At 44.2% G+C, this 27,846-nt stretch overlaps 1 protein-coding gene across 1 annotated transcript in view; it reads right to left on the bottom strand.

The window, feature by feature from the left end:
* Positions 1–351: 351 nt before the first annotated feature.
* LOC126249498 (uncharacterized) overlaps positions 352–27,846 on the bottom strand; it is a 983,368-nt gene continuing 955,873 nt past the window's right edge. Inside the window, exons 13-14 of the mRNA XM_049951150.1 lie at positions 15,451–15,585; positions 352–552 (exon numbers count right to left, since the gene is read on the bottom strand). Coding sequence (XP_049807107.1) covers positions 352–552; positions 15,451–15,585 — 336 coding nt within the window. The remainder of the gene's footprint in view (positions 553–15,450; positions 15,586–27,846) is intronic.

The raw sequence follows: 27,846 nt of genomic DNA, 5'->3' as shown, positions 1-27,846 counted from the left end.
CTTCCACTTAGTTTACCGCCACTAGTATCGACACGACACGGAACGCATACTTACGCAGCTCGCAAGGATACGCAATGGACGCACAATGTGGAATATATATTTTTTTTTCGTCTCGGAGACAGTGTAGTGATGATTCTAGTCTAGGGTACATCGCACCACAGTCAAAAACACTCGCAGCAGTCGTGGCGCGAAGGAAGACGTTTTTATGTCTAAATACAATTTTTCAGGGGCCGACAGACATCACAGTTGTTTCGAGAACATAATAAACACGTGTCACTGTGCTCCGAAACCCAAAATGATATGTATGAAGCGCATGAAGTTGTAGCGGCTGTGGCGGCGTTAGAGCGGGCGTCACGACGCGTGGCGCAGCGCGAGGCCGGCAGCCAGCAGCAGCGCCAATGGCGCCGGGGCTGCCCGCGCGCCGCGCCCGTCTGGCACCTTCACCTCCACCTCGGCCATCTTGAAGATCGACAGCAGCAGGTGCGAGTGCAGCTCGGGGTGGCGCGAGTTGATCTTGCTGCTCAGCTCCTGCAGCGGGCCCGCGCACTCCTCCTGCGGGGACAAAAACGCGAGTCAGACAAGGCTGCTACAGTACACATGCTCAGAGTAGTAGACTAAAGTGCGCGTCATTTATGACGGCGGCTGAGTTTAGGTTCGTTCTGCGCATCTGACGTCACAAAACACAGTCAGCCAGTGAACAGAGAACGACGTTGCCAGAGCTCGACTGCAGTGCAGAGCATGGACGAGTGTCTTCAGTTTTAGAAACTTTCAGTCATAAATAAAGTAATTGAACGAAAGCAGTGTCTTGATAGCAGACTTTCTTTTATAGAAAGTTTGGAAAAAGCATACTTTATACCAATTGCTTCATATTCTATTAGTTAATTAAACCAAACAAGCAATAAGCCTCCTAATTCAGGCGTTAGCAAGGAAAGGTATTTGTATCATTCTCACTAACTGCTTTTTCGCAATAAAGAACAGCGGTAATTGTTTATTTCCTATTGTACTTCGACGAAACATGAGTAATTCATAGTCATGCCATCAGTGTTTGTCGATATTCTGCGTGATATTTTAAAGTCCTCTGGGAGAAATATTGATTGTCGAGCTGTGATAGTGTATTGGTTAAAGTGTATGACTGCTAAGCAGAAGGTTCCGAGTTCAAACCTTGTTCGGTGTATAATATTTTCTTTATTTAAAAACAATATCAAAGTGTATTACTTCATGAATTTTATTCGGATATTTTCTTTATTTAAAAACAATATCAAAGTGTATTACTTCATGAATTTTATTCGTTTGAATGTGATTGTTTGAAATTTCTAGTAGCAACTAAAATCGACCATACGGAGAGTATACGCTATGGACTTTTACCTCAGCAAACTCTTCAAAATTGCGTGCAATGGTTTACTATATCTAATGCTGCACAATAACTGCGTTGAACTTCGAAACAAAATTAGGTCATTTATGGGGGGAAGGTATCAGTCAAGAAGATGCGTAAAAATATAATTTTTGGGCCAAATAGATTTTGTGAAATCGAATGATAAAGTGTGTCAAAGCAGTCGAAACACCATGTGTCTGCACAGGCGAGCAGTGCAATGATGACAAAATCACGCACATCGCGGAATGCGGGGAGCACGTCTCTGTAGCAGCGAAAGGGTTAATACGGCCGTGGTGGCTTTATTTCATAAACTGCGCGCTCCCCCCTAAACGTAAGTTTGCGAACTATATACTATGGCACTGCTTCCTTTAGCGCGTACAACTGGCAACACAGCAATCTCTCGCGTCTGGGCGGGCATGCGCGAACCGTGAAGATAAAAGAATTGAACTACAGGGTGTTACAAAAAGGTACGGCCAAACTTTCAGGAAACATTCCTCACACACAAATAAAGAAAAGATGTTATGTGGACATGTGTCCGGAAACGCTTAATTTCCATGTTAGAGCTCATTTTAGTTTCGTCAGTGTGTACTGTACTTCCTCGATTCACCGCCAGTTGGCCCAATTGAAGGAAGGTAATGTTGACTTCGGGGCTTGTGTTGACATGCGACTCATTGCTCTACAGTACTATAATGGCTCTGAGCACTATGGGACTTAACATCTATGGTCATCAGTCCCCTAGAACTTAGAACTACTTAAACCTAACTAACCTAAGGACATCACACACATCCATGCCCGAGGCAGGATTCGAACCTGCGACCGTAGCCTCTACAGTACTATCATCAAGCACATCAGTACTCAGCATCAACAAGTTAGTGTTCATCACGAACGTGGTTTTGCAGTCATTGCAATGTGTACAAATGCGGGGTTGGCAGATGCCCATTTGCTGTATGGATTAGCACGGGGCAATAGCCGTGGCGCGGTACGTTTGTATCGAGACAGATTTCCAGAACGAAGGTGTCCCGACAGGAAGACGTTCGAAGCAATTGATCGGCGTCTTAGGGAGCAGGGAACATTCCAGCTTATGACTCGCGACTGGGGAAGACCTAGAACGACGAGGACACCTGCAATGGACGAGACAATTCTTCGTGCAGTTGACGATAATCCTAATGTCAACGTCAGAGAAGTTGCTGCTGTACAACGTAACGTTGACCACGTCACTGTACGGAGAGTGCTACGGGAGAACCAGTTGTTTCCGTACCATGAACTGCGTGTGCAGGCACTATCAGCAGCTGATTGGCCTCCACGGGTACACTGCTGCGAATGGTTCATCCACAATGTGTCAATCCTCATTTCAGTGCAAATGTTCTCTTTACGGATGAGGCTTCATTCCAACGTGATCAAACTGTAAATTTTCACAATCAACTTGTGTGGGCTGACGAGAATCCGCACGCAATTGTGCAATCACGTCATCAACACAGATTTTCTGTGAACGTTTGGGCAGGCATTGTTGGTGATGTCTTGATTGGGCCCCATGTTCTTCCACCTACGCTCAATGGAGCACGTTATTATGATTTCATGATTTCATGATTTCTCACTTCCCCCATGAACCATGGACCTTGCCGTTGGTGGGGAGGCTTGCGTGCCTCAGCGATACAGATGGCCGTACCGCAGGTGCTACCACAACGGAGGGGTATCTGTTGAGAGGCCAGACAAACATGTGGTTCCTGAAGAGGGGCAGCAGCCTTTTCAGTAGTTGCAGGGGCAACAGTCTGGATGATTGACTGATCTGGCCTTGTAACATTAACCAAAACGGCCTTGCTGTGCTGGTACTGCGAACGGCTGAAAGCAAGGGGAAACTACAGCCGTAATTTTTCCCGAGGACATGCAGCTTTACTGTATGATTAAATGATGATGGCGTCCTCTTGGGTAAAATATTCCGGAGGTAAAATAGTCCCCCATTCGGATCTCCGTGCGGGGACTACTAAGAGGACGTCGTTATCAGGAGAAAGAAAACTGGCATTCTACGGATCGGAGCGTGGAATGTCAGATCCCTTAATTGGGCAGGTAGGTTAGAAAATTTAAAAAGGGAAATGGATAGGTTAAAGTTAGATATAGTGGGAATTAGTGAAGTTCGGTGGCAGGAGGAACAAGACTTTTGGTCAGGTGATTACAGGGTTATAAATACAAAATCAAATAGGGGTAATGCAGGAGTAGGTTTAATAATGAATAAAAAAATAGGAATGCGGGTTAGCTACTACAAACAGCATAGTGAACGCATTATTGTGGCCAAGATAGACACAAAGCCCATGCCTACTACAGTAGTACAAGTTTATATGCCAACTAGCTCTGCAGATGATGAAGAAATTGATGAAATGTATGACGAGATAAAAGAAATTATTCAGGTAGTGAAGGGAGATGAAAATTTAATAGTCATGGGTGACTGGAATTCGTCAGTAGGAAAAGGGAGAGAAGGAAACATAGTAGGTGAATATGGATTGGGGGGAAGAAATGAAAGAGGAAGCCGCCTTGTAGAATTTTGCACAGAGCATAACTTAATCATAGCTAAACTTGGTTTAAGAATCATAAAAGAAGGTTGTATACCTGGAAGAATCCTGGAGATACTAATAGGTATCAGATAGATTATATAATGGTAAGACAGAGATTTAGGAACCAGGTTTTAAATTGTAAGACATTTCCAGGGGCAGATGTGGATTCTGACCACAATCTATTGGTTATGAACTGCAGATTGAAACTGAAGAAACTGCAAAAAGGTGGGAATTTAAGGAGATGGGACCTGGATAAACTGAAAGAACCAGAGGTTGTACAGAGTTTCAGGGAGAGCATAAGGGAACAATTGACAGGAATGGGGGAAAGAAATACAGTAGAAGAAGAATGGGTAGCTCTGAGGGATGAAGTAGTGAAGGCAGCAGAGGATCAAGTAGGTAAAAAGACGAGGGCTAATAGAAATCCTTGGGTAACAGAAGAAATATTGAATTTAATTGATGAAAGGAGAAAATATAAAAATGCAGTAAATGAATCAGGCAAAAGGGAATACAAACGTCTCAAAAATGAGATCGACAGAAAGTGCAAAATGGCTAAGCAGGGATGGCTAGAGGACAAATGTAAGGATGTAGAGGCTTGTCTCACTAGGGGTAAGATAGATACTGCCTACAGGAAAATTAAAGAGACCTTAGGAGAGAAGAGAACCACTTGTATGAACATTAAGAGCTCAGATGGCAACCCAGTTCTAAGCAAAGAAAGGTGGAAGGAGTATATAGAGGGTTTATACAAGGGCGAAGTACTTGAGGACAATATTATGGAAATGGAAGAGGATGTAGATGAAGATGAAATGGGAGATAAGATACTGCGTGAAGAGTTTGACAGAGCACTGAAAGACCTGAGTCGAAACAAGGCCCCGGGAGTAGACAACATTCCATTAGAACTACTGATGGCCTTGGGAGAGCCAGTCATGACAAAACTCTACAATCTGGTGAGCAAGATGTATGAGACAGGCGAAATACCCACAGACTTCAAGAAGAATATAATAATTCCAATCCCAAAGAAAGCAGGTGTTGACAGATGTGAAAACTACCGAACTATCAGTTTAATAAGTCACAGCTGCAAAATACTAACGCGAATTCTTTACAGACGAATGGAAAAACTGGTAGAAGCGGACCTCGGGGAAGATCAGTTTGGATTCCGTAGAAATGTTGGAACACGTGAGGCAATACTGACCTTACGACTTATCTTAGAAGAAAGATTAAGAAAAGGCAAACCTACGTTTCTAGCATTTGTAGACTTAGAGAAAGCTTTTGACAACGTTAACTGGAATACTCTCTTTCAAATTCTGAAGGTGGCAGGGGTAAAATACAGGGAGCGAAAGGCTATTTACAATTTGTACAGAAACCAGATGGCAGTTATAAGAGTCGAGGGACATGAAAGGGAAGCAGTGGTTGGGAAAGGAGTGAGACAGGGTTGTAGCCTCTCCCCGATGTTATTCAATCTGTATATTGAGCAAGCAGTAAAGGAAACAAAAGAAGAATTTGGAGTAGGTATTAAAATTCATGGAGAAGAAGTAAAAACTTTGAGGTTCGCCGATGACATTGTAATTCTGTCAGAGACAGCAAAGGACTTGGAAGAGCAGTTGAACGGAATGGACAGTGTCTTGAAAGGAGGATATAAGATGAACATCAACAAAAGCAAAACGAGGATAATGGAATGTAGTCTAATTAAATCGGGTGACGATGAGTGGATTAGATTAGGAAGTGAGACACTTAAAGTAGTAAAGGAGTTTTGCTATTTAGGGAGTAAAATAACTGATGATGGTCGAAGTAGAGAGGATATAAAATGTAGACTGGCAATGGCAAGGAAATCGTTTCTGAAGAAGAGAAATTTGTTAACATCGAGTATAGATTTAAGTGTCAGGAAGTCGTTTCTGAAAGTATTTGTATGGAGTGTAGCCATGTATGGAAGTGAAACATGGACGATAACCCGTTTGGACAAGAAGAGAATAGAAGCTTTCGAAATGTGGTGCTACAGAAGAATGCTGAAGATAAGGTGGGTAGATCACGTAACTAATGAGGAGGTATTGAATAGGATTGGGGAGAAGAGAAGTTTGTGGCACAACTTGACTAGAAGAAGGGATCGGTTGGTAGGACATGTTTTGTGGCATCAAGGGATCACAAATTTAGCATTGGAGGGCAGCGTGGAGGGTAAAAATCGTAGAGGGAGACCAAGAGATCAATACACTAAGCAGATTCAGAAGGATGAAGGTTGCAGTAGGTACTGGGAGATGAAGAAGCTTGCACAGGATAGAATAGCATGGAGAGCTGCATCAAACCAGTCTCAGGACTGAAGACTACAACAACAACAACACGGGATACTCTACATGTGCTGCTAGAACATGTGCCTTTACAAGTACGACACAACATGTGGTTCATGCACGATGGAGCTCCTGCATATTTTAGTCGAAGTGTTCGTATGCTTCTCAATAACAGATTCGGTGACCGATGGATTGGTAGAGGCGGACCAATTCCATGGCCTCCACGCTCTCCTGACCTCAACTCTCTTGACTTTCATTTATGAGGGCATTTGAAAGCTCTTGTCTACGCAACCCCGGTACCAAATGTAGAGACTCTTCGTGCTCGTATTGTGGACGGCTGTGATATAATACACCATTCTCCAGCGCTGCATCAGCGCATCAGGGATTCCATGCGGCGGAGGGTGGATGCATGTATCCTCGCTAACGGAGGACATTTTGAACATTTCCTGTAACAAAGTGTTTGAAGTCACGATGGTACGTTCTGTTGCTGTGTGTTTCCATTCCATGATTAATGTGATTTGAAGAGAAGTAATAAAATGAGCTCTAACATGGAAAGTAAGCGTTTCCGGACACATGTCCACATAACATATTTTCTTTCTTTGTGTGTGAGGAATGTTTCCTGAAAGTTTGGCCGTATCTTTTTGTAACACCCTGTATAATAGACGAGCTCCACTATTTGGGCAGCCAAATAACTGATGGCGATAGAAGTAATTAACTGACAATAGCGAAAAAAGCTTTCCTGAAACAATGAATGATGTTAATATTGTGCACAAAATTAAGTGTTAGGAAGTCTTTTCTGAACGTGTTTCTTTGGAGTGCAGCATTATGTGGAAGTGAAACTCGGATTATAAGTACGAGGGATGTTCAGAAAGCAAGCGTCCTGTGATCATAACTAGCTGTGTTTTTTTTGTTTTTTTTGTTTTTTTGTTTTTTGAGGGTTTGTTCAACAAACTGCAAGAGAGTCGTTGTGCATCAGGGAGAGGTTTAGTCTTGAAATTACGTGAACGTACATTTCAAGAAGTGTTCGGCAACATGTTACTTCCTCCCACATTCGTCTCGAGTTTTGACCATGACGAGAAAATCAGAGAAATTAGAGCTAATACGGTAATACGGAGGTTTGTCGACAGAGATACGAGTCGCCAGGGGTGCTTCACTTCTAGGCATAGCCTTCATGATACACAAGAAGATAAACAACTCCTTTAGAGAAGTCACTCCCGTAAGCAGCAGGCTAATAACAATGCGCCTACAGTGTGCAAACGAGAAATACACAATGATCAACGTGCACGTCCTCACGAACGGAGATAACAAAAAAGACCCAAAATCAACAGAGAAATTCTAGGCAACATTAAAGGCAGTGATGGCCAAAATTCCCAAAGATGACATAAAAATTTTGCTAGGTGATTTCAACGCACAAATCGGCAGATAAAAAAAGTCATCAGAGAACTGTGAGAAAGTTTCCCACACACACAAATATACATATAAAAATGACGTGAAACTCGCAGAGTTAAGCTAGAAAAACAACCTAAAGATTACGTCAGCATCCTGCAGGAAATCCTCACGAGAACAAAAGAAAAAAAAATGGTCACCTATACAACAGACGAGAATATTCCAAACAGATCATGTAGCGATTTCCTACCCAGTTCAGGAGATCCGTGACGTTCATGTCCGCAGAGTTGCGAACGTTGATTCAGTTCACTTCCTAATTCCAATTAAAATCAGATTTGTACCGAAGGTAATCCATCAGAAAAGAACACACGTACAGCAGTTCGATACGAAAGTTTTCGTAGAATCCAACATGAGACAGAAGTTGGAAAGAGAACAAGCAAACACATGGTGAGAATCTCATAGAAAGATCACACAAAAAGGAAAAGGACTAATATCGCGGAAAAAGAGCGATAAACACATGTAGTGGGATTCAGTGAAAACGCACTAGACAAACGCAAACAAACTTTCCAGGGGTACAGCAGCAAAAAAAACCAGGAAAACCTATTACGTTTTAACGAGTCCAGAAAACATACTGCAAAAGTCGCTAGGCAAACCAGAAGAAAGGATATTAAGAAGCAACTGGACTCTGTAGAGGAAAACTTCCGCAACCATAATCAAAATGTATGCTGCAGAAAACAAGATGGAAAACTCGCACTAACTAATTTAGAGAACTGTTAGAAACTGGTACGTAATTACTTTGATTTCCTTGACCGTCCTGAACCTCATAAACGATTCACAACACAGGACTGCACCTCCAGGTATACAAAATAGCTCCCACCAACATGTGAAGAAATCCACAAATTAAAAAACAATAGGATATATGGTGAAAGCGGCATCATTGCGGAACAGCTAAAGAACACCAGACAAAAATATCAGCAGGACCATACAGAAATAATCAAAACCATCTGGAAAACCTAAAAACTTTCGGACGACTACAAATGCACACTTATCCATCAAGAAACGACATAGGACGAATGTGAATAACTACAGAGGATTCTCCCTGATAAAGGCCACCTATAAAATTCTCTCAGCGTCCTTCCTCCAGAGAAGACAAGAACAGTTGGAATACAGCATTGGCGAATGCCAGACAGCCTTCCGCTTCGGTCGTTCATGCACGCAGCAGGTTTTCAATCTGACAACAATTCTGAAATACGAGGTTATCAGGAATCCTCCAGTTATTTGCACCTTCATAGGCTTCAAGATGGTATGCGATTTCGTCGACCGACAAGCCTTGTCCATCGTCTTCTAACAGGGTCTCGACCCAAAAACACTATGATTAATGAACAGACGCTGGCTGACACAACATAGAAAGTCAAATTCATGAGTGAAATGATCCACTCGTGATCAAAACTGGAGTACCCCAAGGTAACCGATTATCCCAACTATTACTCAACCTACTCCTGGACAAAGTAGTGAGAAATTGGGGAAAAGAACTGAAAATTCTAGAAAAATGAGAAACAGCACGACTTGATCTATCCCAAGACAAGAAAGAAACTTCAAAACTAGCTTTTGCAGACGAGCTGGCCATTTTTCCAAATCAGATAATGAAACAGTAGCAACCGAACAAACAGAAACACTAAAAAAGAAAGCGCAGAAATAGTTGGCGTGCAAATCTTTTTCCATAAGTCTCATTACTTCTGCTCAAAACTAAATGTACAAAAATTGGTCGCAAAATATGCCAAGATAAAGTGAGTTGCATATTTCATGTATCTAGATGAAATCGTCGAAGAGGAGGAGTGAAGATCTCACTGAGGACTCGGTCACAAAAAAGTGACGACAGCGTACAGGAAGACATAGAACACATATGGCTTAATACGAAACGCATGTCCGTCCATACAAAGATCATACACTACAATTTAGCAATCAAGCTTGAAAAAGTGTATGTATCTGCACCACGAAGTGGACTATGCATCTTCGCGTCCACACTTCAGTAGTTGTCCTACTGCTCGTGCCACACGTACTTGGAGGTACTAACCAACTTAAAAACGTGCTACTTGTAACAGCTGTAATTATTAGTCGGCAACTGAAGTGAATGGCCATGTAACGTTGTTCAGTACACTGTCTTCAGTCATCAACAGGAATTTCTGCTCCTTAAGAGTAATTTCATACCCTCAATTCATCAGCACACTCATGTAGCGCACGCAGTCGTTGCCATGGATACGGCGCGGGCAACGACCTTAATGCTGACCCAAGTTCCTCCACAGCTCACGGCATCTCCCGCCAGCAGCGGCGCCACGGGCGAGCCGCGGTCCCGGACACCAGCCAACCACTCGCCGTCACGTGAGCTAACCGATGTCTGAACCGGGAGCTCATCACGACACCTTTCGTCTTCTGTTGTGTATCAGCTTCAAGTGTCAATAGCTCGAGTGCTCAATACATCGTCAGATTCTAAGACGAACATTTACATACGTTGTTTGGTTTTATCTCTGGTTCATCGATTGGATTCTCTGTGCTGAAGTGTTATACGACATGAACTGTCTGCGGCTCACAATTGTTATTTGTGTTTCTGTGTATGGTATTTACGTATCTGAAATGTGCGTGGTTGACTGTGCCCTACTTCCTGACTGCAGATCCTGATTTAACGATCCTTTGTGAAGCCTGTATTGGTATATTTTATATACCCCTAACACCCTGTATGCAGGGTGATCATTAATAAAACCGACAAACTACATGGATGGATTCCTGACTGGAAATGAAGAAAAAACGATCCTACGAACATGTGTCCGGAAATGGATGGTGTGCGTGCAACTACAACAAATCGTTCCGGAACACAGTGCAGAGCTGCATCGCATCAACAGATCTTCCCCGAGGGTTCTCTGTAGCCCACAGATGACGATTGTGCAGACTGACGATGCCAGTTCTGGTAGAGATTGCTACGTTGCTGAAGGGGACAGATGATAGAAATCCCATAATTGTGATGGTGTGATGAAAAACCATCGACAAAATCCTTCCCATAGAGTCCGCTGTTGATAACCCTCGCACACGTTACATGTGATAGGGACAGCAGCGGTTGTCATGAAGGACACACATAATCGTACTTTGACTTACACCATGATGGCGGGCCACTTGTCTAGAGCTTCGTCTCAGTATCCTCTACAAGCCGGTCGTCCAAGTCTGGTGCATGCACAGTCCGCTGCCTCCCTGCCCATTCGTCTGTCTCAAAGGACCCATGATCACACAATAGCTCAAAAAGGACTTGAAATGTTCTGGGGCGTGGTTTGCGTCTGTGAGGGGACTTGTTTTGGTATAGTCGTGCTGCCTCTCGACCGTTTCCATCTGCTGGGCCGTACACAAACACAATCTCGGCTTCTTCCCGACGTGAATATCGGACCATTCTGCCGCTTACAATAGGGTGTGTCAATCAGACAGCCCGTAATACGCAAGGAACACATGGCACGTGGCCCGTGGAACTGTCATTCGTCAGCACCAGCTATGGTGGCTAAGATGCATTTCCAGACATGTTCATAGGACTTCTTTCCTTCCATTTCCAGTCAGAAATCCGTCCCAGCAGTTTGTCGGTTTATTAATGTTCACCCTGTATACCAGTACAAGGGGTCAAGTCAATAACAACATGGATCACACAAGCAAACTTGACCTACAATAAGCACAGATCTATTCGGTGGAAATTAAAGACAGAAACACATGTAGAGAGAAGATACAAGTGGAATGAGAGATCAGAGAACGAAGTCACAAAGAATCCAGGGACAAAGTGGACTGAAGATAGAACGAGACTCCATGAAGGAGAAAAAAAAGGAGAAAAAGATCAGAAAGAATGGCCGAATGAGGCAGAATGCTTTGCTTGATCCTACAGGATGTCTTCACAGATAATAATAATAAAATAATAATATCAATAAATACAGCAAATAAAACGATTTGTTTAAATTTGAGCTACGTTTTCATCTGTTACTACTCCGTGTGAAGAGCAGCGGATCGGTATCATTGTTTGCCCCGTGGTTCCATTCACGTATGACAAAAGGGGAAAGATGTAGCTTCCTTAAATGCCTGAATGTTCCTAGGTGCACAACCCTCATTTGAGTTTGTTGAGGAAACTGTTCGCGTCTTGAAGTGGTATGTAAAACATGTACGTACTTACTCGTAAGCTCTGCTGAAGTTTTACTATATGGCGTGTTCAAACGGCTCTGAGCACTATGAGACTTAACATCTTAGGTCATCAGTCCTCTAGAACTTAGAACTACTTAAACCTAAATAACCTAAGGACATCACACACATCCATGCCCGAAGCAAGATTCGAACCTGCGACCGTAGCAGTCCCGTGGTTCCGGACTGAAGCGCCTAGAACCACACTGCTACCGCGGCCGGCGTTTTACTATACCCAGTGCCTTTACCTATCTCGTAAAATAATTCATTTAGAAGAAATTAGAGAGGAAAAATATAAGCTTCACATTTGATTGATACCGTTTTGAAAGAAAGACATAGATTACCTGAAATATGTAGCCATATGGTCCTGTACCTGACTACGTATTTACCCTGTTGGTCGTTAGAACTGCAACACCAGGAAGGATGGCAAAAGCGAAATTTTACCTGTTGTGCATGTAAAGCACAGTAAGGACGTACCGGCGCATCATTCCATGCCGTTTCAACTCTATACCAGAGTTCACCAGTGGTGGAGTGCTACTCCCTTGGCAACCCATGGCCAGATATTTTAAGTGGGTGAGAGATCCGGAGAACGTGCTTGCAGGCAACAGTCGTACACCCTCTGTATCTAGGTAGACCAGCACATCATAGGGCAACATGCGGTCATGGGTGGCCTTGTCGAAGCATAACTTCATGGAGACGTTGAAGATAAGCCGCAACCACCAGCCGTAACACGTTAGAAATGTAACGCCTGCTGCCTAAATTACCAGCAATGGTAACCAGAGGTGATCGCATTGTGTATCCAGGAATACCCCTCACCACCACACCAGGTGCTAGGTTCCTATGACGATGACGAATGCAACCTGGCAACTGCGGAGTGGCCGCGCGGTTTGAGGCGCCATGTCACTGACTGCGCGGCCCCTCCCGCCGGAGGTTCGAGTCCTCCCTCGGGCATGGGTGTGTGTGTTTGTCTTAGCACAAGTTATTTTAAGTTACGTTAAGTAGTGTGTAAGTCTAGGGACCGATGACGTCAGCAGTTTGGTCCCTTAAGAATTCACAAACACAATCTGGTAACTTTCGTTCTCCTCTGAGACTCCACACATGGATATGTCCATGGCGATGTTGTTGTTGGAACCAAGCGTCACTTGAAAAGACGACGAAGTGGCACTTTTGTTTACAGTGATGTCATTGGGCGTACCAGTATGGTCGCACCTACTTCTGCTTCAGCGTCAAGGGAAGCCGCAGTCATTGTCGGTGTCGGTGTCCGTTGTCCTCTAGACGTCGTCGCCCTCTCTCGGGCGCTGGTCGCACAGGATCTTTGAAATGCCGGCCTTGTGGCCGAGCGGTTCTAGGCGCTTGAGTCTGGAACCACGCCACCGCTACGGTCGCAGGTTCGAATCCTGCCTCGGGCATAGATGTGTTTGATGTCCTTAGGTTAGTTAGGTTTAAGTTGTTCTAAGTTCTAGGGGGCTGATGACCTAAGATGTTAAGTCCCATAGTGCTCAGAGCCATTTGAACCATTTGATCTTTGAAATACTGTATGGCGTGGAGTATGACCCTCCTAAAGCTATTGATTCTATACTCATATGCAGTCGTGGGATGCTAACCAACGCGAACAGCAATACCGCGGATCGATGAACTGCCATCTCGATAGGCCACGAGCGAGTCGTTGCCGAATTCAGTGTGACGGTAGACGTTTCTTATCCTTACATGAGGCACAATATGATATTCTCACTAACAAACAACACAGAAATGCTATTTCTGAATGATAAACCCGCTGTGTACTCTTTCTTTATGTACAGAATGTAGATGGTGCCACCGCTATAGTGCGGCTGCAGTGAAATTCTAATTAACTGAATTTCAAACATGTAGCAAACTTTATGCCAGTCTGACTTTGTTGCATTTAGTATTCATGGTGTTTGCAATTTTAATGGCCAGCCATGTAGAATGCTATCCCTTCGAAACGATAGATGCATTTGTCAATAAATAATATCTGTGTGTGGTTGGGTTGGATTTTCAATTTCACTGCAGGTTAAGATTAAAATAAAAGTCCAGTTACTTAAGTGGACAGCACGTAGTCGTATTTTCATCGAGAAAATACATCTTATCGTAATCTTAATTTCACGTGCCATATAATGGCGAGTTATCGCAATATGAGGTACAGAACATGCAAGCAACTAACTGTTGATACATACGTAACACAGAGTGTATATTTTCTTCCTGCTCTCTGTGTATCGCACAAAAAAACAAGAGAAGAAATCCGTATCATTATACTGCTGCTGCTGTTAGTAGGCTATGTGAACAAAAGTATCCGGACACCTGGCTGAAAATGACTTAAAAGTTCGTGGCGACATCCATCGGTAATGCTGGATTTCAATATGGTGTTGGCCCACCCTTAGCCTTGATGACAGCTTCCACTCTCGCAGGCATACGTTCAATCAGGTGCTGGAAGGTTTCTTGGGGAATGGCAGCCCATTCTTCACGGAGTGCTGCAATGAGGAGAGGTATCGATGTCGGTCGGTGAGGCCTGGCACGAAGTTCCAAAACATCCCAAAGGTATTCTATAGGATTCAGGTCAGGACTCTGTGCAGGCCAGTCCATTACAGTGATGTTATGTCGTGTAACCACTCCACCACAAGCCGTGCTCGATCGTGCTGAAAGATGCAATCGCCATCCCCGAATTTCTCTTCAAGAGTGGGAAGCAAGAAGGTGCTTCAAACATCAATGTAGGTCTATGCTGTGATAGTGCCATGCAAAACAAAAAGGGGTGCAAGTCCTCTCCATGAGAAAGACGACCACACCATTACACCACCGCCTCCGAATTTTACTGTTGACACTACACACGCTGGCAGATGACGTTCACCGGGCATTCGCCATACCCACACCCTGCCGTCGGATCGCCTCATTGTGTACCGTGATTCATCACTCCACACAACGTTTTTCCACTGTTCAATCGTCCAATGTTTACGCTGCTTACATCAAGCGAGGCGTCGTTTGGCATTTACCGGCGTAATGTGTGTGGCTTATGAGCAGCCGCTAGACCATGAAATCTAGGTTTTCTCACCTCCCGCCTAACTGTCATACTATTTGCAGTGGAACCTGATGCAGTTTGGAATTCCTGTGTGATTGTCTGGATAGATGTCTACCTATTATACATTACGACCCTCTTCAACTGTCGGCGGTCTCTGTCAGTCAACAGACGAGGTCAGCCTGTACACTTTTGTGCTCTACGTGTCCTTTCACGTTTCCACTTCACTATCACGTCGGAAACAGTGGACCTACTGATGTTTAGAAGTGTGGAAATCTCGCGTACAAACATATGACATAAGTGACACCCAATCACCTGACCTCGTTCGAAGTCCGTGAGTTCCGCGGAGTGCCCCATTCTGCTCTCTCACGATGTCTGATGACTACGGAGGTCGCTGACATGGAGTACCTGGCAGTAGGTGACAGCACAATGCACCTAATATGAAAAACGTATGTTTCTGGGGGTGTCCGGATACTTTTTATGACATAGTGTATTTTGTCAGCACTTCCAGCTGTTTCTATCTCCTAGATTTGCGCCTGCTCATGTCCTGAGTGGAAACAGTTTGTTCAGGACCCCAGGTTGTTTGTGTACTTCTAGACAGACAAGTAAATTTGCAAATAAAACAAACCGTTCTTAATGGCGTCTTACCTTTTCGCGTACGAGGAGATCGGCAGAAGAGATTTGCGGTGAGTCATCTTCCGCTGATGAGTCCTCTTTCTTCAGTTTCGCTACTAAGATGAGATTCTCTTTAGTAACGTTGTAAAGAGACAGGGTACAGGACGTCTGGAACATAAAAAAATGTATTTAGTGCTGAAGAATTGCTAAGTTACAGGGAATAATCTGTGACATAGAGTAAGGATATCAGACAAACAGGGCAAAGAAGTATAGATTTTCCATGTAGACATACATTACTACTATGGTAAACTTATGCTGTGTGCTAGAGTGAGACTAGAATTCTCGTGACAGCCTGGGGTTTTCTGTATCTATACTGTTACACACACTAAGTTGATAAAAGTCACGTGATATCTCCTAATATCATGTGGCACTTCCTTCTGACCGGCGTAGTGCAACAAACCGACATGGAATGGATTCCCCTGCAGAAATACACAGCCATGCTGCTTCTATATCCGTCCACAATTGTGAAAGTGTTGTTAGTGTAGAATTTGTGCACGAACTGGCCTCTCTGTTATATCCTATAAATATTAGACGGAATTCATGTCGGGCGTTCTGGGTGACCAGATAATTGCCACGAATTGTCCAGAATGTTCTTCAAACCAGTCGCGAACAGTTGCAGCCTGGTGACATGGCGCATCCTCATCCATAAGAATTCCATCATTGTTTGGGAACATGAAGTCCATAAATGGCAGAAAATGGTCGCCCAGCAGCCGAAAATAACCATAGGACCAAGTTCATTACATGTAAATACAGCCCACAGCATTATAGAGCCACCACCAGCTTGCACAGTGCCTTGTTGACAACTTGAGTCCATTGTGAATGTCAATGAAATTAACCAACAGCCGTGTACTTTAGATGTTATTTTATTTCATTTTGAAGACTACCAGTTTCAGCATTTCATTATGCCACCTACAGGCCCAGTATGCATCTCCACAAACAAATGAAAATGTCATATAGAACCATAAATCTCTGGATGTCGTGAATTCAATCGTTACACTAATACTTCATTCGAAGAACAATCAAGTCTTGGAATGAAGCACTAATATAACGACTGGATTCACGACATCCAGAGATTCATGGCTCTATTTGACTTTTCGTAGGTTTGAAGAGAGGCAGATGGCGCCTGAAGATGGCACAAAGAAATGCTGAAACTGGTACCCATCAAAATAAAATAAAATAACATCTAAAGTAAACGGCTGTTGGTGAATTTAATTGACATTGACAATTACTTAAGCAGCCGATGTCCCCTGTCCATGATAGACCAACAGAAAACTTGGATCCATGGCTTCTTGGAACCTGCGCCACACTCGAACCCTATTGGCAGCTCTTACCAATTGAAATTGGGATTCATCTCACCAGGCCACGGTATTCTAGTCGTCTAGGGTCCAATCGATATGAGCCCGTGAGTCGCGGTGCAGGCTATGTCGTGCTGTTAGCGAAGGTACTAAACGTCGGTCGTCTGCTGCCAGAGCCCATTAACGTAAAATTTCGCCGTACTGTCCTAATGGATATTTTCGTCGTACATCCCACACTGATTTCCATCTGATTTGACATCTCATTCCAGAAAATATTTTCTAAGTTGAATCTTGATGAGTTCTACTGAAATCTAAATATTACTCACGTTTGTATAATAGAGGAAAGTGTAATACAGTGGACTATGAGCGCAACAGACATTGGGGTGAGTATGTATGCACGGAAAACAGCGATATCATATTGAGCCCGCAATGACTGAGAGTATAAACAAAGTACCTTTCGCAAGTTTTGCTGTGAATTCAGTCTGTAGGTATTAATGCGTTCTGATCGAAGAAAAGCGGAAGAGCCACAACAATGAATGTTGACACCATATGTCATTCATGCACCTTAGACACGATGCATCACTTTTTGTACTGTTGCACTAAAAACAAACTGATAATGAAGCAGGCTGTTTTCAGGATTAGTGTGAACAGAATTATTTGATACTTTGCCACAAGTTCAGAGTCCTACTACAATGGAACAAAAACTTCCTTTTGAAAGAAATATGCTCTGCATTCTATAACACAAAAACACAATACGAATTACACGATTCTCAAACGTTCTCACACTTTTAGATGAGATCAAACTTGACGCAAACAGATGAGGTACATGGTTTCAGTCCCGGTAGGAAGCAATCATACTACGCCTAGGGTGGCAAAACCTTAAATTTTAATATGGTTTCAAGACAATGACACTTTTGCATAAATGGAGAAGTGTGGTAATAAGTTGGAAATACTAATCATTCATAAAAACTAGTGTCTTATTGGAAATTGCGAAACAGGTGACAAATGAAGAGCTGGAGTTGGTCGTCTTTCAAAATAGTAAAACTTACAGTGTTGCCAACTCAATTTCTATCATGCGCCTACCTCACAACAGCTGAAATGTACCTAAGCTTGAAAACCCCGACAGAAGCGAAAAACTTTATAATAAATAACTGAAGCTAAATGTCAGCATATGAAGGCCTAACAGTTTCTGTACAAAAAACGTAAACATCAATAGGAGTATCACTGAGAAAAACACTTTGTAGTAAATAAATATAGAATAAGTAAAATATGTACTACCTGTCACACGCCATAGTCTTTTGAATCCAAACATTGTGTGTAAGTGACGTTTACAGGTGGAAAGATACATAGCATCCTGCCCCCACCTCTCCTTTCGATCAGCCATTAATACCATTTAAATTGCTCTCCTTCTTGCCAAGCTCCTCTAGATTAATTTTTTCTGCTTTGTCTGTGACTTCTTTTAAGTTTTCCCTCATTCCCTTTCTTTCTCGGTCTTGAAGCCGTAATCAATAGATATTAATATTAAGACCATACGGTAAAGCCTATCAAACCTTATTTTGGAGCTGAAGCAGCTAAACTGCACTGCACAAAATGTGTGTGAAATCATATGGGACTTAACTGCTAAGGTCATCAGTCCCTAAGCTTACACACTACTTAACCTAAATTATCCTAAGGACAAACACAAACACCCATTCCCAAAGGAGGACTCGAACCTCCGCCGGGATCAGCGGCACAGTGCACTGCACACATTGTTTATTCAGTTTCATCGTATTTCACACTGTTTACCTTTCAGCAATTTTATTTAGGATTTAGTTGTTACTTTTCGCTACAGTAAATAAAAGTGGTTTCAAAACTGCTTGTTTTTAGCCATATAAATCTTGGTAGTGGCACGTCGGAAAGCACGCCTTCTCGATCTATGACCATAGCCATTTTAGCTTTTAGCACTATGGGCACACTAATTGGGCACTGATGGTTTACGCACTTTGCTTTCAATGAATAAAACATTTCTATGTTATTCACTCGCTGTCTCATGACTTTCTACCTTGAGCAGCAGAAGCACCGCCGATACCGCAGAGTGTGCAGTACTCTGCTGTGCTCCTTAATACACGTTTCGCCTCGCACTCACTCACTCTTAACTTCTGAAAGTCTCTGGACCTTGTTTCGCGTAGTTTGAACATTCATAATGCCTAGCTTACATATGATCTGGGATTGGGAAATTAAGACATCGTGTTTATTTGTTTGTCTTCTCTCATTGTCCTCTAGTTTTGTGCAACTGCTTTTGTTACTTGGTGCTGAGTTACTGCCCAATTAGCTTGTCCGGCCAGCGAATGCTCGGTCGCCAGTGGACCTGGTTGCTCAGGTTGGGAATGTGCGTATTCTCTGACTGCTGTGCCGATGCGTAAAACTGGCGAGCAGTCTCTTTAAATCTATCACGCAGAAATGGTACACCTACCATCTCATGCACTTCTCTGGTGCTCGATTCTCACCTTGTAAGATGTACAGCAAGGTGCAAAGCTGTGTTTTGCACCCGTTGTTTTTCGTCAATATGTTTATTGGCTGCATTGTCCCATACCACAGCGGCGTATTCTAGAACATGCCGTATTAGACCAGATATAATGATACTCCACAATGAGTGGGAGGAGTCGAACTGGGGTTTAGTGGGGTTTAGTAGGGGGTAGAGCGTTTTCATACGCCCCAGTGCTTCCTCCTGACCTTCCCGACGTGCGATCCCCACGTTAGATGTCTATCAAAGGTCACGCCAAAGTACTTCCCGGTTCGCTACCAAGGGGGTACTACGTCTGCTGGTAGCTTTTTTCTCGTTCTGGTTAAAGCCTGTCTCTTCGCCGCGTTCATGTTGAGCCGTCACTTGGTGGCTCAAACTCCAAGCGTGTCGCAATCTTGCTGTAGGCGACGTCTTACTATGTGCACTCCTGAACTGAGCGCAAACAGCGCAGTGTCATCGGCGCATAACGCCAGATCAACTCTCGGGGTTTTAGGAGTATCGGCAGTGTATAGAGATTATATCAGGGGCCCGACTACAGACCCCTGTGGCACATCTGAGAGTCCTAGATCGACTTTGACATGGAATGCTCTATTACTGAGGTATGATTTGAGCAGGGACACCGGTGACATCGGTACCCTCTGGTCAAGAACCTTGAACAGGAGGCCGTTACACCACACGCTGTCGAAGGCCTTCGACAAATCTAATAGTACTGCCCCAAGGTACCCACGACAACCTAGTGCTCCCATGCATGTCGCTCCGCAGTTGTCTCCCGTACTGCCACTTCGTCTCCACGGCGGCGCTGAAAATTCTCCTCTCCCGGTTGCCAACAGCTGACTCGTAATGGTGTTGTTTTATTTTATTTTAACCGGATGATGAACATACAGTACTGAATCAAAGATGCAAATGCAATTTCCATCACAGACATGACGAATGAAACCAGGGAACTACCACTGCTGTAAGAGATCGAGTGTCGATTTAGTTGCAGTGGAAAATTTAGCCAACATTTAAAAATATATAGAACGTTAACATTTTATTTACTTCATTTGCAAGTTTTCCTCCTTAGGTGAAAGGCCCCTACGTTTATTAGACGCAGCAGATTTCCATTGTAAAAAAGAGAGCCAAACTTCCCAAGCCGCATACCCACTGTGCACGGATTCGCGTGTAAAGAAATTTACTCACGGCAGACCACTGCGTGTTCCTTGTCTGTGCGTGTTGCGAGTGCTTTGTTCGGCCGTTATCGGCCTGCTGATACGTCACAGCATGGATAGTACTCGTGAAGCGGCTGCCCTTCACTCTGATGTATAATGTAATCGAAAATAGTAATGATCCAAAACGAGCGCTCTCTCTGAGCCCCTACCCAGCTTTCAAACGTCCCCCCGCCCATCTTTTACTTCCATTTTTTTTTTCCTTCGAACTGAGCTATGACCGTAATGCGCTATTGACACCGCGCTCGATATTCAGGAAGGCGATCTGTGGCTCTCTTCAGCAGAACAGGTCACCGAATGTAGTTGAGGGATGCATCCCCACGTCGACTGGAATGCCGTCTGGCAATCGTTGTGCGCTCATTATTTTACCACTGACGTCCAGCCTGCATGGTACCTTACGGTCAATAGGAAGGAAGCAAGTATGCCTGCCACGTCTTCGGGGCATTGACGTGGCAGATACCCCGTTGTGTGTCGCCTGTGATGTTCTGGACACGGGCGAGCATCGCCTGTTGTGCGGCTCGGCGACGGATGCCTGGTTCTTAGTGCCTTTATTACTCGTACGACTCCTCATCAGATACCTCCACACCTGCTCCTCCTCTGCACTCGGGATACTTCCCACAGCGTAACTCCGCGAAGTGGATTTGAGGACACGCAGTTCACTACCTGTTTTCTGACGGCGAGAAAAAGTCCTCGATTTTTGCCACTTTCTTAATGAACGACGTAGTGCAGTTGTCCGCAATCCCAAATATAGACAATTTTTCTGTAAGTTTCTTTGGAGTATCTTTCTTAATCCATCCAGGAGTTGGAGTCTACTGCAATGAGCAGTTGATTCACGCATTTTCCACTTTTAGTACCGATTATTCTCTGGTCATTGTAATGTTCTTTTTCGAGAAAACATGCATCGATAGGCAAAATAACGCTCCTAGCTCCTCGCGCTGTCGGTTTGCCTATTAAGCGTGATGGTGTTAAAAAAAACCTTGTCTCTTTGATATGATTTGTACCTCTACTAGTTCTCGTTTCCTACACTTTTCTTGTTTCCTGTAGAAGGGAACAGGACAGGCTCGCCGACTGCTTCCCACTTTTCCTTCTCCCCTCCCGTTCGGAGCCGGGGAGCTTCAACTGAAAAAACACACATCCACCATGGAGCTGTGGTTCGAATCCTCGTCAGGTTCCTTTTTACTTTTTGGATGTCCATTCCTAGTTCTCCTCGTTTATAAGCAGGATATAATTTTTTCACATGACAATAACCTATCACATGACAGTAAGATCCATTAAATTGCATGCATGTGTCTGCTAACCGGACAGAACACGACCATAACTGGTCCTGTCAAGTTCATGTCGGGCGGCCTCCCGATGGAGTACATAAGACGTAGACGTCGATATGCTTTTGGGGCTGAAAGCAACCGATAACCAACTTGCTGCTGCTCATGCGTGTGCTGCCCGGTACCCTCAAAGATGCCATCCCGATAAGAATTTTTTCGTCGTCTGGTAAAACATCTTCGGGAAACTGGTAATCTTCGCCCACAAGTAATGGACAGAGGTTGTCCAAGTACTAGACGTAGTACACAAACGGAGGACGCGATTCTTGAAACCGTTCAGCAATCTCCTCGTCGAAGTACCTGTGATATTGCAAGGTAGTTCGAGGTATCTCAAAGACTGGTTGTTGAAGTGTTGCATGATGAAGCATTACACGTTAACTCAACACCAGAGGCCAGAAGATCGCATTCGACGAGTACAGTTTTGTGTATGGCTCTTGCACCAAGTGGCAGATAACAAACATTTTATAAATAACGTGATATGGACTGACGAATCTGGCTTCACTCGTGAAAGTATTATCAACCTCTACAATAGCCGTTACAGTCGGAACACAACCTGTGGACGTGGCTTTCAGGCACGCTTTGACATCAACCTGTGGGCTGCAGTCATGGGAGGAGTGCTTTTGGTGTATAACTATTTCAAAGAAGTGCTTCCAGGGAAACGGATATCTCGTGGAGGTTCAATGTTCTGGCGTCCACGTTTCCCGGAACTTATTTGTTGCACGTAACATAATGTGCAGTATAGTGTAGCCTATCTATTGTGTTTCTTGTACCTCATCGGATACAGACGACGTTTCTGTATCCACTGTTATTTTCTGTTGGCTTTATTTGTGTCATGAGAGAAACAAAGTGGTCTTTTACATATGTAATGTTTAATAAAGGTAAGCGTAACTGATAGAAATACACAAGATACTGCACTGTTGAGGTCTAAATTGGATACAAGCCCGCATCTCGTGGTCGTGCGTTACCGTTCTCGCTTCCCACACCCGGGTTCCCGGGTTCGATTCCCGGCGGGGTCAGGGATTTTCTCTGCCTCGTGATGGCTGGGTGTTGTGTGATGTCCTTAGGTTAGTTAGGTTTAAGTAGTTCTAAGTTCTAGGGGACTGATGACCATAGATGTTAAGTCCCATAGTGCTCTGAGCCATTTGAACCATTGGATACAATTTGATGCTCTAAGTGAGAAAAAAAAGACTCGAACATCGTCTCAATGAGCTAATGGGACAACTCTGGCACAGCGCACAGTTCATGCTACCTGTTCTTGGCCATGCTTCACGCAGTTATAGCGTTGCCTGAGCTTAGGTTTTAAATCGCATTTCTATTAAACCTACTGGCGGGACTAGGGTTTTATAGATACGCTTTTGTCTTGAATTTGGATGAGGAACCGCATACCGACCGCCAAGTGTGACATTTTTTCTTCGTCCTATATGTGGGGGAAGAACTGTCTGGTCATGTGATAGTGGAAGACATTGGAGGAGGAGGAGGAGGTTAGTGTTTCACGTCCCGTCGACAACGAGGTCATTAGAGACCGAGCACAAGCTCGGATTAGAGAAAGATCGAGAAGAAAATGCCGGCCGCTGTGGCCGAACGGTTCTAGGCGCTTCAGTACGGAACCGTGCTGCTGCTACGGTCGCAGGTTCGAATCCTCCGTCGCGCATGGATGTGTGTGACGTCCTTAGGTTAGTTAGGTTTAAGTAGTTCTAAGTCTAGGGGAGTGATGACCTCAGATGTTAAGTCCCGAAGTGCTTAGAGCTATTTGAACATTCCATAGGAATTTATAATATCAGTGAGGGGAGTGGAAACCAAACGACTATTCAAGTTGGTACTCGTGCTTGCAAAGTTGCTGACAAGAATAATCTACAGAAGAATGAAAAATAAGTTGAGGATCTGTTAGATGAAAACCTTTGATATTGTAAATTGGTTCGAGATGTTCGAAATTCCGCGAAAAACAGGAGTAAGCCATAGTGAACCTCGGATAATATACACTATGTACAAGAACCAAGAGGGGACAATAAGATTTGAAGACCAAGAACGAATTGTCCGGATTAAAAAGAGTTTAAGCCAGGAATGCAGTCTTTCTCCCCTACTGCTCAATCTATACAGCTGTATGTGCGGAACTGGTTAACATTGCAGCTCTGGGAATTTTATGAGCATTCATTCACCACCTTATGTCACTGTGAGACAAGTGTCTCAACATCCAGGGTCAATACTTCTAACATACAGGTACTGGTTTCTGTAATTATGTCTCCGGCTCGTTTCAGTTTGAACGCCCCTTATAATTGAGGACGTAGGGTGCAAGAGATATTCTCAGATTGAGAGTTTGACTAGGAATTCGTGGAGGGCTGCATCAAACCATTTAGAAGACTGATGACACAAAAAAAGAAAATCTTGGCAAAAGGAGATTCCATAGTAGTGGGGACAGAACCCCTTCTTGCGAACATCATCTGGTCGTGCTGACCACCATTTTCTCATTCATTATAGTGGCTTCTACCTTTAGTCTACTCAACATGTTCTAGATTCACTTGCGTATAGCGGTCTGAGTGCCATACTCTTCTGCCGCTCTAAACATGGATTTGAAGGCCGCATCGCTTAAAGCCCCAATGATATTCAGGAAATGTAGAAAGCAATTTCTGGAAAGTGTAGAGCTTTCTCCACCTTTACAAAAAACTGCTGAAGTGCTCTTTTGCATGATTTGCTTGGTTGATATGCGTATTGGTTTTTATGTAGAGGATCGTCAGTTACCCTCCTTTCCCTAATGTGCATATAACTAATTTTTATTATGCCTTTAGAAGAAAGGAGGACAGGTTGATTGTTTTCTCATATACCTACTTATACTTACAATTACATCATCATTTCTCTCTGCTTCGCGATGAAAACAACCTTCAGTGTCCTCCAAGCATTAGGAATGAGTTCTAGGGAAGCAGCCTACTCACGCCGTAGTAAATTCACATCAGTCTTTCCATTGTGTGCCAGCCAGTCCGCTGTAACTAGCTCTGACGTCATAAATGTTGCGCAATACTTTTAAAATCAAGCAAATAACCTAAAACGTTTCTAGCATGTCAGGAGTAATACTAAATTAATATGTGTTGAATATCAGTTCGATAACTTTAACCATTTTCGAAATTTGGACTTTTTCTGTAAAAATCATTGGCGCAACAGAAAAGAGTTAGAAATTTAAAAATTTATATTTAGATTCCTTTTCCATAATAATTTAATAGAAACTACTTTGGATCTCACAAATTAAGATTTTAGTTGAAATTCATAATTTTCTGGTTTTTGTCTTAAAAATTAAGGAAGCAAGATAGATTAAGTAGACTAATAAATAAGGATAGGATGTTTATATTTAAGTAGAATGGAGATCCGCCATAACCATAAAGATGTGAGAAGTTTCATTTGAATAACTATAAAACTATAGCGATAGCGTATCTCCAAAGGGCAAGCTCAGAGCTCGTCTACTGCGTGCAGTGTAATTAAATTAATTCTCTCGCCCAAAATATTTAACTTAGCCACGTCAAACTTTCATTATGATTACTTACCTGTCTGCTGAATGCACATTTAAATTGAGAGCTTCATCGGCCATTAGCAAAAGAAGCTATGATTTATTTGGTAACTAACACCCCCCCCCCCCCCCCCAATGTGGTGCATTACTAGCCCAGCGGCTAGTCGGGAGAGCCGATTTGATCAGCCGTTCCCTTAGCCGTCCGCACCGCGGCTTTATACACTCCTGGAAATTGAAATAAGAACACCGTGAATTCATTGTCCCAGGAAGGGGAAACTTTATTGACACATCCCTGGGGTCAGATACATCACATGATCACACTGACAGAACCACAGGCACATAGACACAGGCAACAGAGCATGCACAATGTCGGCACTAGTACAGTGTATATCCACCTTTCGCAGCAATGCAGGCTGCTATTCTCCCATGGAGACGATCGTAGAGATGCTGGATGTAGTCCTGTGGAACGGTTTGCCATGCCATTTCCACCTGGCGCCTCAGTTGGACCAGCGTTCGTGCTGGACGTGCAGACCGCGTGAGACGACGCTTCATCCAGTCCCAAACATGCTCAATGGGGGACAGATCCGGAGATCTTGCTGGCCAGGGTAGTTGACTTACACCTTCTAGAGCACGTTGGGTGGCACGGGATACATGCGGACGTGCATTGTCCTGTTGGAACAGCAAGTTCCCTTGCCGGTCTAGGAATGGTAGAACGATGGGTTCGATGACGGTTTGGATGTAGCGTGCACTATTCAGTGTCCCCTCGACGATCACCAGTGGTGTACGGCCAGTGTAGGAGATCGCTCCCCACACCATGATGCTGGGTGTTGGCCCTGTGTGCCTCGGTCGTATGCAGTCCTGATTGTGGCGCTCACCTGCACGGCGCCAAACACGCATACGACCATCATTGGCACCAAGGCAGAAGCGACTCTCGTCGCTGAAGACGACACGTCTCCATTCGTCCCTCCATTCACGCCTGTCGCGACACCACTGGAGGCGGGCTGCACGATGTTGGGGCGTGAGCGGAAGACGGCCTAACGGTGTGCGGGACCGTAGCCCAGCTTCATGGAGACGGTTGCGAATGGTCCTCGCCGATACCCCAGGAGCAACAGTGTCCCTAATTTGCTGGGAAGTGGCGGTGCGGTAGGATCCTACGGTCTTGGCGTGCATCCGTGCGTCGCTGCGGTCCGGTCCCAGGTCGACGGGCACGTGCACCTTCCGCCGACCACTGGCGACAACATCGATGTATTGTGGAGACCTCACGCCCCACGTGTTGAGCAATTCGGCGGTACGTCCACCCGGCCTCCCGCATGCCCACTATACGCTCTCGCTCAAAGTCCGTCAACTGCACATACGGTTCACGTCCACGCTGTCGCGGCATGCTACCAGTGTTAAAGACTGCGATGGAGCTCCGTATGCCACGGCAAACTGGCTGACACTGACGGCGGCGGTGCACAAATGCTGCGCAGCTAGCGCCATTCGACGGCCAACACCGCGGTTCCTGGTGTGTCCGCTGTGCCGTGCGTGTGATCATTGCTTGTACAGCCCTCTCGCAGTGTCCGGAGCAAGTATGGTGGGTCTGACACACCGGTGTCAATGTGTTCTTTTTTCCATTTCCAGTAGTGTATATAAGAACGCTGCGCGAGGAAGCAAGGCCCCAGTCCTCTCCAGACGCTGAATAGCAGACCATCTGTGTCGGGAGTCGCGTCGCGTCGGTATCATTGCTATAAACAGCCTCGGATGCCGTATTAAGTTACTCGGGATACGCGTAACCATGAAATCATTTTCGAGTGAAGTGTTAATTCTGGGATGATTTTAATTATCTAGCTTCAGTTTGCGTATGTCGTATTTTCACGTGCCGCTGCGGGACAGACATTCTACCATTATTTAGCGTGGCGTTTGATGAACCTAATCATCAAATTATGGCGAGCATTCACTTAAACATTTGATTTGGACAGTTATAGTTGCATCAGCGCATTAGACTCTGAACTGCTCTGTTAGATTGTGTGGAATTCTTTTTTTTTCATCTGTGACTTTCAGAAAATAGAGAACTTTTTTTTCACGATTGTTTTTGATTGTGAATCCCAGACAATTTCCTAATTCCTCAGAGCTTTAAGCTGTAGCTCTAAGTGTATTTCTCAGATGAAGTGGGCACTAGGAATTCTAATTACAGGCTTCACGTTTTGCTAATCACTTTCTGGTTGCCAATATTGTAGTTAGAGAGCCAGTGTTGAGAACGGCAAAAGACAGCATAAATAACAGGAACATTTAACAACAATAATTCCACCCGCCGCCGCACATATTGTTAATCGGCCGGGAAATGTAGTGTTTCTACATTCAAACATATTATATAACAACATTATTTCCTACCAGCCGCCCCACATATGGTGCATCGACCGGGAAATGCATCTTTTCTACATCACAAAACATTATATAAAACACAACAAATAATTCCACCAGCCGCCCCACAGAGTCCTGCTGTTAGAATGATTCTGAAGTCTGCGTAGGAGCCTGATTAATCCCTCAACTGCTTGTGTTGTGGTTCTTAGTAGAA

This window comes from Schistocerca nitens, chromosome 3 (assembly GCF_023898315.1).
Source record: "Schistocerca nitens isolate TAMUIC-IGC-003100 chromosome 3, iqSchNite1.1, whole genome shotgun sequence".
Classification (NCBI taxonomy): Eukaryota; Metazoa; Arthropoda; class Insecta; order Orthoptera; family Acrididae; genus Schistocerca; species Schistocerca nitens.
This window is presented reverse-complemented; position numbering and strand designations above follow the sequence as displayed.